The sequence below is a fragment of the Hypomesus transpacificus genome, chromosome 12, assembly GCF_021917145.1.
Source record: "Hypomesus transpacificus isolate Combined female chromosome 12, fHypTra1, whole genome shotgun sequence".
In the NCBI taxonomy this organism is placed as follows: domain Eukaryota; kingdom Metazoa; phylum Chordata; class Actinopteri; order Osmeriformes; family Osmeridae; genus Hypomesus; species Hypomesus transpacificus.
Window position 1 is genome coordinate 6,952,212 of NC_061071.1, and position 14,608 is coordinate 6,966,819.

A 14,608-nucleotide genomic window follows, 5' to 3' on the forward strand; every position below is an offset into this window, starting at 1 on the left:
TGTAGAATGCAGCCACGGAATGTGTGGCGCTGAACTCCAGTGTAACTAACTACAGGTGACTATGCGGTTGCCTTAGACTTGGTCACAAACTGAAATGAACCCCAGTTTTTAAATAGCCCTCTGTAGGGTCTGAAGACTCAACTCTGATGAAGCATGGTCCCCACATAGGGGCACTTTGATATACAATAGCTGTGTGATTCTTTGTTGGATTCCTCAATGCTGACATAACCTGCCATAGTCGGGTATCTTCACCTCCTCACTTCATAGTTATTGTTTTGGTCTAGTGTGTCCATGGTCACCGGTGTGATACAGACCCACGGGCTCAAGCAGACACCTCATGAATCATCTCTTCCTCCAGCTGGTCTTTGTTTATGGACCACAACTCTGGTCCGGTCTGGCTGTGTCTTAGGAGTAGAACACCTCAACCCTGAGAAGTCGTGGCATTGACAGACCTCTCTTATAAAGTGTGTGTGTGTGTGTGGACTAATGCCTATTGCGATGCGAGTCACAACTCAGAACGAGGGTGTCTGTAGTTTTCCTCTGAGCCTTTTTCAGTGGACTTCTGGTCATTCAGATGGAGCCGGGCCTAAAGTGTGACGACCTTATGAGTAGAGTGCTGTCAGAACAGACTGGATGGGTTTACACTCTCCAGCCTGGTGACGGCAGGCCATGACATGATGGTAAAATGTCACACATTTTATTGAACAGTGTTACAAAACCACTACAGCCTGCACCAACAAAACATTTCTAACTTCAAGATTTAGGTTTTTAGTTTTTGTTTCTGTACTTTTTGTGTAACCCTTATAATTGAGACTGCCGTGGTTTAAAAAAATAAATAATTGTAATGCACACCTTTATGTTGAAAATGTTTACAGAAGCAATGTTTTGTTAAACCAACGTGCATCGATATTAATATTTATGGTTCATTTGAGGGCAACTTTCCCTTTTGTATTTTGTATTATCCCTTTTGTATTATCATTTCAAGGTTTAAGTACAGGAATAATCCTTGACATTTGCTCACGTTTCAATCTAAACACAATTCAGTGTGAGTCACTGATTATCCACAGTGGATTACACACTGTGCCCTGGCTGTGTGGTAACGTTCTCATAATGTTCTCAGCTGCCTAGGTGCCAGGTGACATGTTTTCCTTCAGGTGTTTCTACCGTGCTACTCTAATTTATGTCCTCTCTGTGTATTATGGGAATTCTTGTATTTTCCTGAAGTCTTTTTTCCATTGAATAAAATCTTGAAGTAATTTACCAACTTGTGCAGTGTGCTTTCTTTTAGCTCATTTACTTTGTTCATAGTGAATGTAGAATTATATATAATTAAGGTTGTGTTCCATTAGATATGAGTTTTTCTGCCACGGGTGTATCTAGCCCGTATCTAGGGGCTGGAGCCCCCCCCCAAAAGTTTCATCAGCCCCTTTTTCTTTCATATTTTAAATCTAAACATGCTAATTTCTCTTCCGAAAAACCACTAGAAGACACTATTTAAAAGGATATTTTCAAATATGTCTTCGGGGGGAACATGCACCCAGACCCCCCTAGTTTGGCTGGGTCACAGGAAAAATTATAGGTTTTATCTAGGGGCTTAGCCCCCCCAAAATTGGGAACCTATATTCGCCCCTGTTTTCTGCTAGTCAATTAAAGATTTTTTACAATACTTTCTAAAGAAAAAATATTGCACCGCCCTTGAAGTGTGATATCTGTCTTCCACCACTAGATATCGCTTTACTACAAACTTTAAACACCGTGATGCTGTTAGGTCCGGCCGGATGTTGATTTTTTGGGGGCTAGCGCTTGCTAGCATATGGTGTGGCATAATGATGATAACAAGGAGAATGTAAGTACTATAGCGATGCTCATATTGCAAACATAGTGAGAGTAATTGTCCTTCATTCAATGTTTGTAGCTATTAAGGAAGTTATTAATTGTTTTCACATTGGGTTCTACTGTGATGCTATTGTTAAGTACTGGCACGTTCAAGTCCCAGAAATGAGCGCTTCCATCAAACCAATGAATGCCCATACATTTTGCTAGCTAAATCTTAAAAGCTTCTTTATTCAGGCTGCTGTACTTGGCTAGATTTAAAAAAAACGCCAAAGGCACATTTCTATTATGTACAGTAGTTTACACGGGCTGGTTATAAACTTGAATGCCATGTGTCGTTTTAGGTTGTACTAATAGGCAGATGGCTGGTGCATATAGCTATCGAACATCACCGTACTGGTAGCCACTAGCCAGGGAGGTTAAACATTCTGTCACCTGCGTAATTGCTTCACCAAAGCTAAATTGCTAATTGAATCATACAATTAAAAATACATTTGTGGGGTATAATGTAGGCCTACAATACTATATTTACCGTTGTCACTAATAACTGCACCTACTCTATACCTGTTATATCAGTTGAGTAGGCGTTGCACGTTGGTCACTGTTTTCCTCTCGCGTTTTCAGAAGTTGAACAGAACTTTCTCAGGAACCCCAAGCACTCAGTTGGACAGAGTATTAGTCTAGGCCTGGTCCACCCGCCAGTCCATTCCCATGAGACTCTCTCTTTCTTTTGCCTGGACTCAAAGGGACCACACATTGTCCTGTGCAATGCCGTGTTCGATGAGTCCTGCTGCTCCCGCACGGTATGGCTTCCTCTGAGAAAGAGAATGCGAGAAAGGTTTATAGATTTTATAGATCTAAGATTTAATCTGATTCAGGGCTTAATCGGGTTCACCATTGACCGGTGAAATGTGTCTCAGTGCCCTAGCTACCTGTTTGGGGATCTCAAAACATTTGTCTGATAATGATTATCTGTCAGATGAACCATTCTAGACTATATGTTGGACTCTTTATCTTCTAAAGCAGTGGTTCCCAACCCTGGTCCTCACAGAACACATGTCCTGCCTGTTTTAGATGTTTCCCTGCTCCAACACACCTGATTCAAATGAATGGTCATAGGTAGGCTTCTGCAGAGCTGGATAACGACCCATTAATTAGAATCAGGTGTGTGGGAGCAGGGAAACATCTAAAACATGCAGGACAGGTGTTTCCTGAGAACCAGGGTTGGGAACCACTGTTCTTAAGTATTGGGTGAGGGGCAGGGTGGTGAGGTGGTCTCTTGGAGATGAATAGCTGTGTAAACTAGGGGTAAACAAGAGGTCAGAGAGCACAATGACCATAAGGTGGCCTTCTGCCTCTTTAGATAACCATGCTTCTTTTCGACAAGTTTTATTACTTTAAACCTATTCTCATCTTTGGTCACTGTCGATCATGTGTGGCTCCTTGTATAGTTTCAGTGAAGCATTAGGCTATAGGTAAAATAGATTAAACTCCGAACGAACTCAGTCTGTAGTGAACACGTCCCTAGGGTATTGGTGAGGCAGCTTTGCACCGTTGCCGTAGACACACCTGTCTGGCAGCAGATGGTCCCCAGGCTGCTGGTCTGGAGAGTATCAGTGCTTCCGTTAGCCAACGGTCAGGTTAGCCTAAGTGCCGTCTACACGACGGTTGGTCTGCGTTCCGTTTGTGGCCCCAAAGTTTGCAGCTCCACTCCTGGTCTCTTTGTTTATGGAGCGACGTGTTGTAAGGTTAGCGTTATGTTCTCGACTTGGAATACCCTTTCACTCCCTCTGGGCCACCTATTGGTCTTTTGTGTCTGTGCGCAGATGCACCTATCTTACTTTGACAGTCTTGCATTAATAGGTAGGAAGGATACCAAAAAAAAAGTGTCGCTTAAACCCTGTTCTCAGGTCTACTGTCTAGTTGGAAAGGGGAGGGACCAGTCCTCCTATTAAGAGTAGCAATGATGAAGCAGTTCCGTTCTGCCTTTGTCTGGCATGAAGCATCGGAGTTTAATCCTCGTACTTCCGAGTCATTTTGCCCCAAGTGTGCCGCCAACAATGAAGATGCCCTCCTTAGCATACTCATTTGGACATAAAACTTTTGATGGGCCTCACCCCCCCCCCCCCCCCCCCCCCCCACACACACACACACACACACACTCACCCGATCCCCTTTCACCCGGCCTGCATTCTCGTCTTTCCTCTTGCCCTCAACGTGTGCTCTAAAAGACATGTACCGCTTTTAACATCATTTGGCCCATTCTTTCGGGTTGACCCCCCCCCAGCCTGAAACAAAGGCACCAGAGTGACCGCGATCCCCCAACTAGCCAGGTGTTCCCCCACTTGCAGGCCTGCGTGGCCAGCCAGCCTGGCCTCACGTTGCAGCTGCCCGCACGGCTCCCTTTGTGTGGCTGTATTGTTGTCCACACACCCCTCGTTGATTCATTGGCCATGCTGGGGAAAACCTTTGTGTTTGTGTGTGTGTGTGTGTGTGTGTTTAAGCGTGCCTTAAGGATACTGGGTTTTGCATGCATCTGCCCGCCCGCATTTTTTTTTTCTTCCTTTTCCATCTCATTGTGAGGTCACCTCGTTCCTATTGGCCGACAGACAGCCACTCTGGGAGAAGGGAATGGCAGACATTGTCGCTCCATCTGTTAAACCACTCATTGTCCTATCAGTCTGACTCAGAGACAAACTACCCGAGAGAGTGAAGGCTTTTACCACCCTGAGACATTCCTTTTACGTGCCTCACAGTCAACACTATTCCTGGGAGACGGTTTTGGTGATCACACTCTGAAGAACTGTGACGCTGATGTTGCTATAAAGCAGGAATACATGCAGAACTGCCAATGGATTTTGTTATGCTGTTATGAGACAAGTTCCATCCCTAAGGGCACTTTCACTCTGTCAGGCTTTTCACTGTCATTGGTCATTCCCAGGAGTAAGAGGTAAGTAGAGATACTGACTGCACAGCTGTTGTCTTCATTTTGGATTGGCCTCTCTGTCTTCCTTGGTTTTTCCCTGGCTAAGGATTGCCCTAGTTCTTGGGCAAAAAAACCACAACAAATTGTGTAGTCACCATAAACTGCGGTTTGTGTACAGAAGTAGACCGTAGTTAAAATGAGATCATGTGTAAAGTGTTCGTGTGGGCGGTGTGGGTGGTGTCAACAAACAGGTTCAGCTTGTGGAAGGTGTCCGGGCTGAAAGGTCAGTTAGACCACCTGAACCTGCAGAGGAGCTCATCTGACCCCTTGTGACAAGCTAACGAGACACGTTCTCGCGCTGTTCCAGCTTGAGAGAGTGATGTTTCTCAAAATGTTCAGTCCTGTGAGCTATGTTGTGGAAATGTGTCATTTGTGGAATTTATTGAGCAAAGTAAGGAACTAGACAAAACAAGCCCGGATCAAGAAACCAATCCCCCAAAATTCAGTTTTGACGTTACTTTTTATAATGTATTTAAATTTAAATGTTGGCTTCAATAAAATGCTGTCTATTTCGTATCTTTAGAACATCAGAAGATTAAACATTATTTCTGACAATTCTGGAAGTTTCCAGCATGTGGAGTGTGTAGGATACAAGATGTGGCTGAAGAGAGGAGAGAGGGGGGGTTGGACGGGCGGGCGGGGGACGGACTCTGTTACAGGTTTTTGAAAAAAAGAAGCTCTCTTGTTTTGTGGGTCACGTGAGGCTAGCAGGCGGGACGTCCGCAGCCTGGCTGCGTCGACTGAGCCCCGTGGAAGAGGGAGGACACCGGTTGCTCCACCCAGCTCAGGAGACATCTGTTACCCTGACGGCAGGAGAGACCAGAGCCCCCCCTCCCCCCTCCCCCTCTCCTCCACCTAACTCCCCGCTCTCGGCTGGGCCGACCCCCTCTATTGTGCGACACGCTGCATGGCAGACAGACCTCCTCTCCACCCCCCACTTCCCCCTCCCTCCCTCCACCCACCCAGACCTGCCGCCCAGCGTTACATATTCAACGACGCCCGCATCAATGCAAACCACCGTCCGTCCCTGTGGACCGGCTGGGGGTGAGCGGGTTTGAAAGATGCTGGCAAATGGAACACGAGCTCTCGGGAAGCAGCTCTCTGAGGAGGAGGGCCGTGTGACTCACAGCAGCCCAGTGGAGGAGCACAGAAGGCCTTGTCTGTGCGGACGACAGGATGCAGCCCTGGCCTGAGGCTTGTTGATGATGACGTCTGATAACGATGATAAGGATCGCTTGAGCTAGCGATTCGGTTTGCACAGAGCCCGGTATTTCCTGTACTTGACTTACTAGTAGACACATTTCCTGGGGTGAGGTTGCTCACTCAGGATGCTCCTGACTTGGAAAACCCTCCCAACACAGCTGCTGGCTAAACTGGCCATGCGCCTGTAGGCGTTCCAACTGAGTGAATTGGATGCTAATATTGGGTTTTGTCCTTGATAAGACATAGTTTCCCCAAGGACTGGTAGAGGTAGCACACCACTCCTCCAGAAACTGTGACTCACCCTGTGCTACGAAAGGCCAGCTAGGAAAGACCAGCTAGGAAAGACCAGCTAGGAAAGGCTAGCAAGGAAAGACCAGCTAGCAAAGGTCAGCTAGGAAAGACTAGCTAGGAAAGACCAGCTAGGAAAGACTAGCTAGGAAAGACTAGCTAGGAAAGACTAGCTAGCAAAGGCCAGCTTGGAAAAGGCCAGCTAGGAAAGGCCAGCTAGGAAAGGCCAGCTAGGAAAGACCAACTAGGAAAGACCAGCTAGGAAAGACTAGCTAGGAAAGGCCAGCTAGGAAAGGCCAGCTAGGAAAGACCAGCTAGGAAAGGCCAGCTAGGAAAGACCAGCTAGGAAAGACCAGCTAGAAAAAGGCCAGCTAGGAAAGACCAGCTAGGAAAGACCAGCTAGGAAAGGCCAGCTAGGAAAGACCAGCTAGGAAAGGTCGCCACCACAGCCATAGTCGCTGGAGAGAGAGCACAACTCCCAGCTTACAGTCGAGGTGGATGACAAGCAGGGGGAGGGAGTGAGCTAGCCTTGGTGTTTGGGTCTATATGTGTTAGTGTGTGTACATGACGGATCTCTCCCGTGTGTCTGCGAGAGAGTGTGAGGAGAAGGGGAGGCGGAGCTTCTGAAGCACCAACAAAAGAAACTGCTCTGCTACTTTCATTGTTGGGGGGCCTCACAGCAAGGCACACTTTCCCCCCCCCCCCCCTCCCCGCGGCCTTCCTTTGTGCAGGAGCGGGGGTCGTCTGTCTTGGCATTTTTAGGGGGAGTGCTTCGGCAGCTGCAGCTTAGCAACAGTGGGCCATGTTGCTAGGCAGCCCTTTTTCATACAATGCGCCGTCAGCCCCACCGAACCCCCCTCCGTTGCACCTTTAAAGGGATTTGATTTCATTGGCGATTAGCAGCGAGCGGGGTTCGCAGGCCTTCAGGCTAGCACAGCGCTTGGTTCACCTTGTAACGTGTCAGTTGCCTTCAGAAACTTGTATTTTACACAAGGCAAGCTTGGGTGACTGTACGTGAGGATTGAGGCTCAAATGGAATTGACCAAGGGGAATAAGGCTTCGTTGATCACGGGGTGAAACGTCCACAGTCTCTGGTGAATTATTCCATGGTTTAAGGAGTGACTCTGCCCCCCCTGGGAGTAACCATATGGTCCTGGAGAGAGAGGGGTGGGGGGGGGGTTCTGGAAACAGCCCCACAGATAACGGCTGAATGTGTTCCAACAGGGCGTCCTCTGTTGCTCTAGCGTGATGTGCTGGGCAGGCGTGGCCCGGCCGGCTGGGTGGGAGCACGCCGTGGCTAACTGAAAGAGCGGGAGTCCGTTAATTAGGACAGACCCACCCCCCGCCCCCCACAGACCCCGGGATTGGCCTCTCTTTTGTCTCAGCCAATCTGTGTCCTGCCGGTCATCCATTCAGTTAACAACGTTAGGCTTGGGCTTCCCAAGTGAAAACATTTTCCCGAGGACAACAGAAGTATGTGAAAAGGCAGATACTCACACCAGCAAGACTTCTGACAGCACAAAGTTTACACGTGATGTAAACAATTCTTGTTAACAGCCCTTTGAAAGTGATATTTGAATAAACCTCTTAGGTAATGCATATGTGTGTGTATGCAATTCAAATATATTCTGGAAATATGGAACTCAAATACCTTGACTCCCTCCAGGCAGCCATGACACGGGCGGTGTGAGAGGGGTGAAGTCAGCCCCGAGCTGGATGTGCGGGACAGTTACATGGGCCTAAAGGACCATGTGGAGGATGGAGCAGGCCGCATCCTTGACCTGGGGCTGGATTTGGAGTACCTCCACGTAGAAGGGGCCAACCGTCAGGCTGGCGTGGAGGCAGGGCCCACTATGGAGAAAGGAGAGGAGGAGGAGGAGGGTGGTGGCTCCAGTGGTAGCTCCACTCCGTCTGGGGAGGTGGAGGAGAGTGCTGGCTCTGACAGCGAGCCCGACCCAGCCCCGGCAGCGCCCAGCACCACCAACCCTCACCAGCCTCTCTGCCGGGCCTCCTGTGTGGACCTGGGGTGTGAGGGGCCCCCGGAGCCCCCCCCGGAGCAGCCAGGGGCTGGGCTGAAGGATTACCAGACCAAGCTGGAGTTTGCTTTGAAGCTGGGCTACGCCGAGGACACAGTCCGCCTGGTTCTCACCAAGCTGGGCCCGGGCACGCTCATCAACGACATACTGGGCGAGCTGGTCAAACTGGGCAGCAAGCCAGACAGCGAACAGCCTGCAGCCTCCAAACCCAGCTCCTCCTGCTCCTCCACCTCCTCCTCCACCTGTGGCCTGTCCGAGTCGCTGGAGGCCCGGGGGGCCGAGTCCCCCTGTCCTGCAGACCCCCTGGGGGACAAAGACAACCTGAGGCCTGTTGTTCTCGATGGCAGCAACGTGGCCATGAGGTAAAACAACCAAACGCTGACTCAGACTACATGTAAAAACGATTTTGTAGTTTGTGTACAATGTATGTAACAATGTAACAATGTATATAGTTGTGATAGTTGGGAATGCACTCCGTTGATTTCCAAAGATCCCTTATATTGTTCTGGATCTTTCTAACAGCTGTCTATTTACTCCTTGTAGCCATGGTAATAAGGAGGTGTTCTCCTGCCATGGGATCCAGCTGGCTGTTGATTGGTTCCTGGATCGAGGTCATCGTGACATCACCGTGTTTGTGCCCGCATGGAGGAAAGAGCAGTCCCGCCCTGATGCACTTATTACAGGTCAGTGCCACACCCCTGTGAATCTGCACACACACACCCACACACTCACACACACACACACACAGAGTGGAAGGTGTGTGAAATGAAACCATGCACCAGCTATTTCTCTCTTTTCCTACCTCGCTTTCTCAACTTCTCTCTCCCCGCCTCTTCTTCCTTCCTGTCCCACTCTCTTCTCTTTCTCCTATCTCTCTCTCCTTTCTCTCTCTCCTCTTTCCCTTTCTCCCCCATCTCATCCCTCTCCCTCTCCACCACTCCCCAGACCAGGAGATCCTGCGGCGTCTGGAGAAGGAGAAGATCCTGGTGTTCACGCCGTCGCGCCGCGTCCAGGGCCGCCGCGTGGTCTGCTACGACGACCGCTTCATCGTCAAGCTGGCCCACGAGTCGGACGGCATCATCGTCTCCAACGACAACTACCGAGACCTGGCCAACGAGAAGCCCGAGTGGAAGAAGTTCATCGACGAGCGCCTGCTCATGTACTCGTTCGTCAACGACAAGTGAGGGAGTCCTTACTGAGTCTGCTCGGTGTTCCGAGGATCATTGGACAGTTGATCATTGTCTATCAATATCAGTGGATCCTTCTTCTGCCAAAGGCTGAAGTTTGATTCTGTTCTCTGTCGGTTAAGACTGATATCTGTCTCCGTGTGTCTCCTCCGCCTCTTCCCTCTCCTCTCTCCCAGGTTCATGCCCCCTGATGACCCGCTGGGTCGTCACGGCCCCAGCCTGGAGAACTTCCTCAGGAAGAGACCCATTATGCCTGAGCATAAGAAGCAGCCCTGTCCTTACGGTGAGACCTCCAGCCCACCCCCAGCCCACCTCCAGCCCACCCCCAGCCCAGCCCACCTCCAGCCCACCTCCAGCCCAGCCCACCTCCAGCCCACCCCCAGCCCACCTCCAGCCCACCCCCAGCCCACCTCCAGCCCACCTTCAGCCCACCTCCAGCCTACCTCCACTCCAACCCAGCCACCCTAGCCTCTCTACTACTGTATCCAGATATAGGGAACATCAAATTATTCAGTCTCTTATTAAAACTAGGGGCTGACCGTGTCATGTTAGACAACCTGCCTCCCAGCAACTCTGTCCTAACCGCTGCCCTCTTGTCTCCCCCCCTCCCCCCTCCAGGTAAGAAGTGCACGTACGGCCACAAGTGTAAGTACTACCACCCAGAACGTGGAGCCCAGCCCCAGCGCTCGGTGGCGGACGAGCTCCGGGCCAGCGCCAAGACGACCTCGGCCAGCAAGGGCCAGAGCGAGGGCCTGGTGAAGAGCCACAGCGTGCCGGTGGGCGCCGACGGGGCGGCGGGCGCCAAGACCGGGGCCTCTAAGAGGCAGTCGGACCCCAGCGTCAGGGCCCTGTCGTACAGCGAGGCCGAGGACAAGCTGCTGGGCCGAGGCCGGGGCGAGGGCCGCAAGAACAGCCTGTGTGGCAGCAGCAGCACCGGCAGCAGCTGTAGCGGGAGCCTGGTCCTCTCTCCGGCTCCTGGAGGGCCGCCCTCCGGGCTGGGCTGCTACCCCCAGGAGCAGCCCCCCAGAGCGGACACGCCGCAGCGGGTTCCCCCCTCCCCCCACCCGGACCTCTACCCCAGCGCCGAGCCACCGGACCTCAGCTACTACTCCGTGATGCGAGCCTACTCCGGCCTCGGCCTGGCGTCGCGCCACAGCCCCGACCGCCGTTTCCCCGGCGACGCGGACCCGCGCCGGGGCTCGGCGGCGTCGGACTGCGGCAGCGAGAGCGGCGGGAGCTGCGGGAGCGGCTACGAGTCGTACGGCGAGAGGGCGTGTCCGGCCTGCCTTGATCCCTTATTGGACGGCGAAGGCCTGCCGTACAGTGGCCACCATCATCACCACCAGCATCATCACCACCACCACCACCACAGCCGTCTGTACGCTCATCCCAACGCGCCGCCGGCCGAGCCGCGACGCCTCCTCCCCCCTGATTACCCCCCAGGCCCCGCCCTCCACAGCTACCACCAGAGCCTGGTGCGTGGGCACAGCTACACCCACGACGACCCTCCCGACCCCTGCCTGAAGCGCCCTCTGTACCCCCTCCCCCCCCACCTGCAGCACCAGGCTGTGGGGGCCCGCTCCAGCTGCCCGGGAGACTACCCCTCCCTGGCCCCGACCGGCCTCCACCCTCCTGGGTCTCCCCTGGCCCGCTGCCTGGCCTCCACGCGGGTGGAGAGCGTGTCGGACTCCCGCTTGTACGAGCACCCCCTCGCTCAACCCCCCTCTCTCGCTCAACCGCCCTCTCTCTCGCACCACCAGAAGCCTTTCTCCAGCTGGGACCCCCAGTTCCGCCAACGCCCTGCCCCCCGGTATGACCCCCCCAGCTGCCAGAGCCTCCCAGAGAGCCGTCAGTCAAGCTGGCACGGCTCCACGTCTGCCTGGGGGTGGGAGAGATACGCCCAGCCCCCTCCTCCTCCTCCTCCTCCCGCCCCCCCAGCCCACCCCCACTACCCTCCTTACCACTCCAGTACGCCTCTCCCCTCTCACACGCCTCACCTACCCCACCCCTCACACATGCCCCCCCCGTCCCACTCGCCTCGCCCCTCTCCCCACCCCCTCCGGCCCCCCGTGCACCAGGATCCCCCCTCCCTCAGCCGGCTGGACGAGGCCAGGGAGAAGGTGTACATCAACCTGTGTAACATCTTCCCCCCAGAGCTGGTTGGCAGGGTGATGGGCAGGAGCCCCCACCTCATAGACCCCCAGCAGCTTGCGGCTGCCATCCTGGCCGAGAAGGCCCAGTGTGGCTACTAGCGACGGGCCACATCACCTCACGGACGCTGGCTTCAGTCAGTGAAGTCGTCGTTGATGGTAAAACCACCTGGAGAACATGGTGTGGTGAATATGGTTAGGAGAGTGATTGTCTCAACACACCATATGTTTATAATGTGTCAACTACCTAAAGCATAGGCAACAGTTTAATTTATTTGTTCAGCTTTCCTTTTTTATTTTATTTTTTTATATCAGATTTCACCTTAGTAATGCACGGGCAACAATATGAATGGATTAACAAAGCACTTTCCTAGATAACCTACGGCTAATATTAACACATTTGACTTCCATGCTCAGGTTCTCTCCACTTTTACATCATTTTAATCAATGACCCCCCCCACCTTCTTTAACTCCACTGACAAATCATGGTACTAGTAGATCTTAAAAAAAAGATATGCCCAGATGTTTCTCAGCTGTAGTGTACATATACAGGCCTTATTTATTGCTGTTGTGTTTTCAGTGTTCTGTGTGTGTTGCTGTGTGGTAGAGGTGGCTGATTGGAGGTGAGGTTAGATTGCTGCCACGGTTGTAGATGTAGGGGCTGGTGCACTCTCTCGTTGGGTCATTCCGCCATGTGTACCTTAGTTTTAGTAAGGGACCTCTCTCTTTCTGGCCCTGCGCCAACACTGGGAGCTGCTACATGAAAGGGTACACTACAGAAAGAGCATTACCGGTACCATAAAGGTAAACGTTCACAGACATATTACAAATGTAGCATTCTATAGCTAGTCTCCAGACATTTGTAGTTGCTTTGTTACGTCGGCAAACGTCCTTGGGTGGGAGACATCCGCTGAATGAGCCTGGCTTTTAGTCAGCGTAGGTTGTCTGTAGCAGTTTCCGGTACAATCCGTTGCATACAGAGAAAATGACTTTCTTTATTGATGCAAATTGTATCATTCAGTTTATCACAGAGGTTTGTATACACCGCACGGCCATGTTTATTTATGAAAACAGCATTTACAACTGTGATACGACAATGTTCTTGGAAACAGTTGATATTTTTATTGTATAATTTTAAACATTTAGGAGTGGTTTACCTATTTTGTTTAGGTATTCTGACTTCTGTGGATGGCTAGGTCACACAGCTGGCTTCAAATCGGGGGAGAAGTCAGCAAAGGGGAAAGGCTGTCTAAAATCTGCAGTTTGTTTCGAAAAATAAAATAAAACGTTTGTTTGAAGAAGCGCCTTCTCTCTGGCTCCGTGACACTGTGTGTCGGGGAGGACAGAGGCGTGGGCCAAAAGTAATGCCTGTGAATGGCATTGTGCTTATGACACATCCAATACTCTGAACTATGTTCAGCAAACTGTTATGCATGCGTTTGTTTTTGAAGTATTTTATGCTCTTCGTTTTTGTTTTGATTGGTCAGGTTGTATGAGCTTGATACGGTATCATCCTCTTCTTTTTGTCTTTATCATCTTTCTTATTGCATGATCTGACCCAAGTATTTTTGTTAATGCATACAGTCCAGTAGATGTAATGAATATATAAGTGCAAGAGTGGTTGTCATAATCCAGTCATCACTACTAACACCATTAAAACCATATAATACTTTCACTAGGCAATAGAATATTACGTTGTACAAGGCCGGTGCAACCTTCATTTTTATGTGCCAAACATGTCAAACTTCTATGGTTTACTTAGATGAGTCCTGTAGATGTCTTGTTTGAGTAATATGACAGTGCCAATGTAAAATTTGTGACTTGGCAAAAAATATATATATTTAACCTATTTGCCTTTGTAATGTAAACAATGTGTGTAGAATAAAAACAACCAATCAGATGCTTCTCAACCCATGACTAACAGGGTTCCCACGGGGTCTCAAAGTGTACAATTCTGAACTTTGAATTTAAATTTGAATTATAGGGGGGTTTGACCCCCCCCCCCCCCCCCCCCCCCAAGAGTTAAAAACAACAGGTCGGGGAGGTCGATACATTTATATATTGTTCTTAAGTCATCGTAAATAAATAACTTTACGCCCTGGAGAAGAAGCTGCCCCCCCCCCATTATTGTATAATTTGCACTGTTTCTAACCAAACGAAACTAAGAGAATCTTCCTGAGACTAACAAGCGGAGAGGAGACGATATTTATGAAACTGTAACTTAAAATAAACAATTTAAAATTTGGATTTGAACCCAGGCTGTTGCGGTACTGCCCCAGCATGTCTGAAAGAGCAAGCACACTAACCCAGTGAGCTAACAGGGGAGCTCTGCTTTCTTCTAGTTTTCTGACATCCCAACTCTGCAGGTTGTTACAACTAGATAGTTCAATGTCAAATTTGTTGAGTGTAGATTCTTATGATCCCTGATAGCTCAGTGGTTAAGGATGTGGGCTACTGTGGGAGGGGTCTTATATTCAAATCTGGCTGAAGGATATTCTTAGTTAAATTTTTGCTCTTCGACTTAAAAAAATAAAACTCGACTTATAAATGAAATTGATAAAAATGTAAATTTCTTTTTAGACTCTTGGTTGAGCCTTTCCTGGTGGGACAGTTGGATACCTGGAAAGACAGTTGGGAGAGGGGATGTGGACAGTCGGGGAGTGTGCTGCGGTTACAGGGATCTGGGCCCACTGATGTGTTTGGCACTACACTCAATGCTGGATTTGAACCCAGGTCATTGTGGTTTAGGCCCTTGCTCTCAACCCACTACACCACGAATCTTTTGGTACCTCGCGATTCGATTCCTGTGGTCACAAATTTTGATTTTTTGAAATCTGAATGGCGATTCGTATGTGAATCGATTCTCCCCCCCACCCCTAGTAATTTGTGCTGAATGAAATTAATTTAAGTTACTAATGTGATTGT

General features: G+C 50.3%; 1 protein-coding gene across 2 annotated transcripts; it reads left to right on the forward strand.

Moving 5' to 3' along the window:
• The first annotated feature begins 1,767 nt into the window (after positions 1-1,767).
• LOC124474348 (probable ribonuclease ZC3H12C) lies at positions 1,768-13,678 on the forward strand. 2 transcript variants are annotated; one of them, XM_047030370.1, is made up of 6 exons: positions 1,768-1,846; positions 7,977-8,708; positions 8,890-9,029; positions 9,292-9,526; positions 9,710-9,816; positions 10,152-13,678. In XM_047030370.1, exons 2-6 carry the CDS (start codon positions 8,044-8,046, stop codon positions 11,783-11,785), a joined length of 2,781 nt encoding a protein of 926 aa, XP_046886326.1. In that variant the 5' UTR covers positions 1,768-1,846; positions 7,977-8,043; the 3' UTR covers positions 11,786-13,678. The 2 variants fall into 2 exon arrangements, with proteins under 2 accessions (XP_046886326.1, XP_046886327.1); XM_047030371.1 differs by lacking the exon at positions 1,768-1,846 and adding an exon at positions 4,017-4,783.
• The last annotated feature ends 930 nt before the right edge of the window (positions 13,679-14,608 follow it).

Bases quoted from the DNA above. Each gene is read 5' to 3' on its own strand.
- LOC124474348 (XM_047030370.1), top strand. From the start codon at position 8,044: ATGGGCCTAAAGGACCATGTGGAGGATGGAGCAGGCCGCATCCTTGAC. The intron at 8,709-8,889 runs GTAAAACAACCA...TACTCCTTGTAG, and splicing joins GGCAGCAACGTGGCCATGAG to CCATGGTAATAAGGAGGTGT. The intron at 9,817-10,151 runs GTGAGACCTCCA...TCCCCCCTCCAG, and splicing joins GAAGCAGCCCTGTCCTTACG to GTAAGAAGTGCACGTACGGC.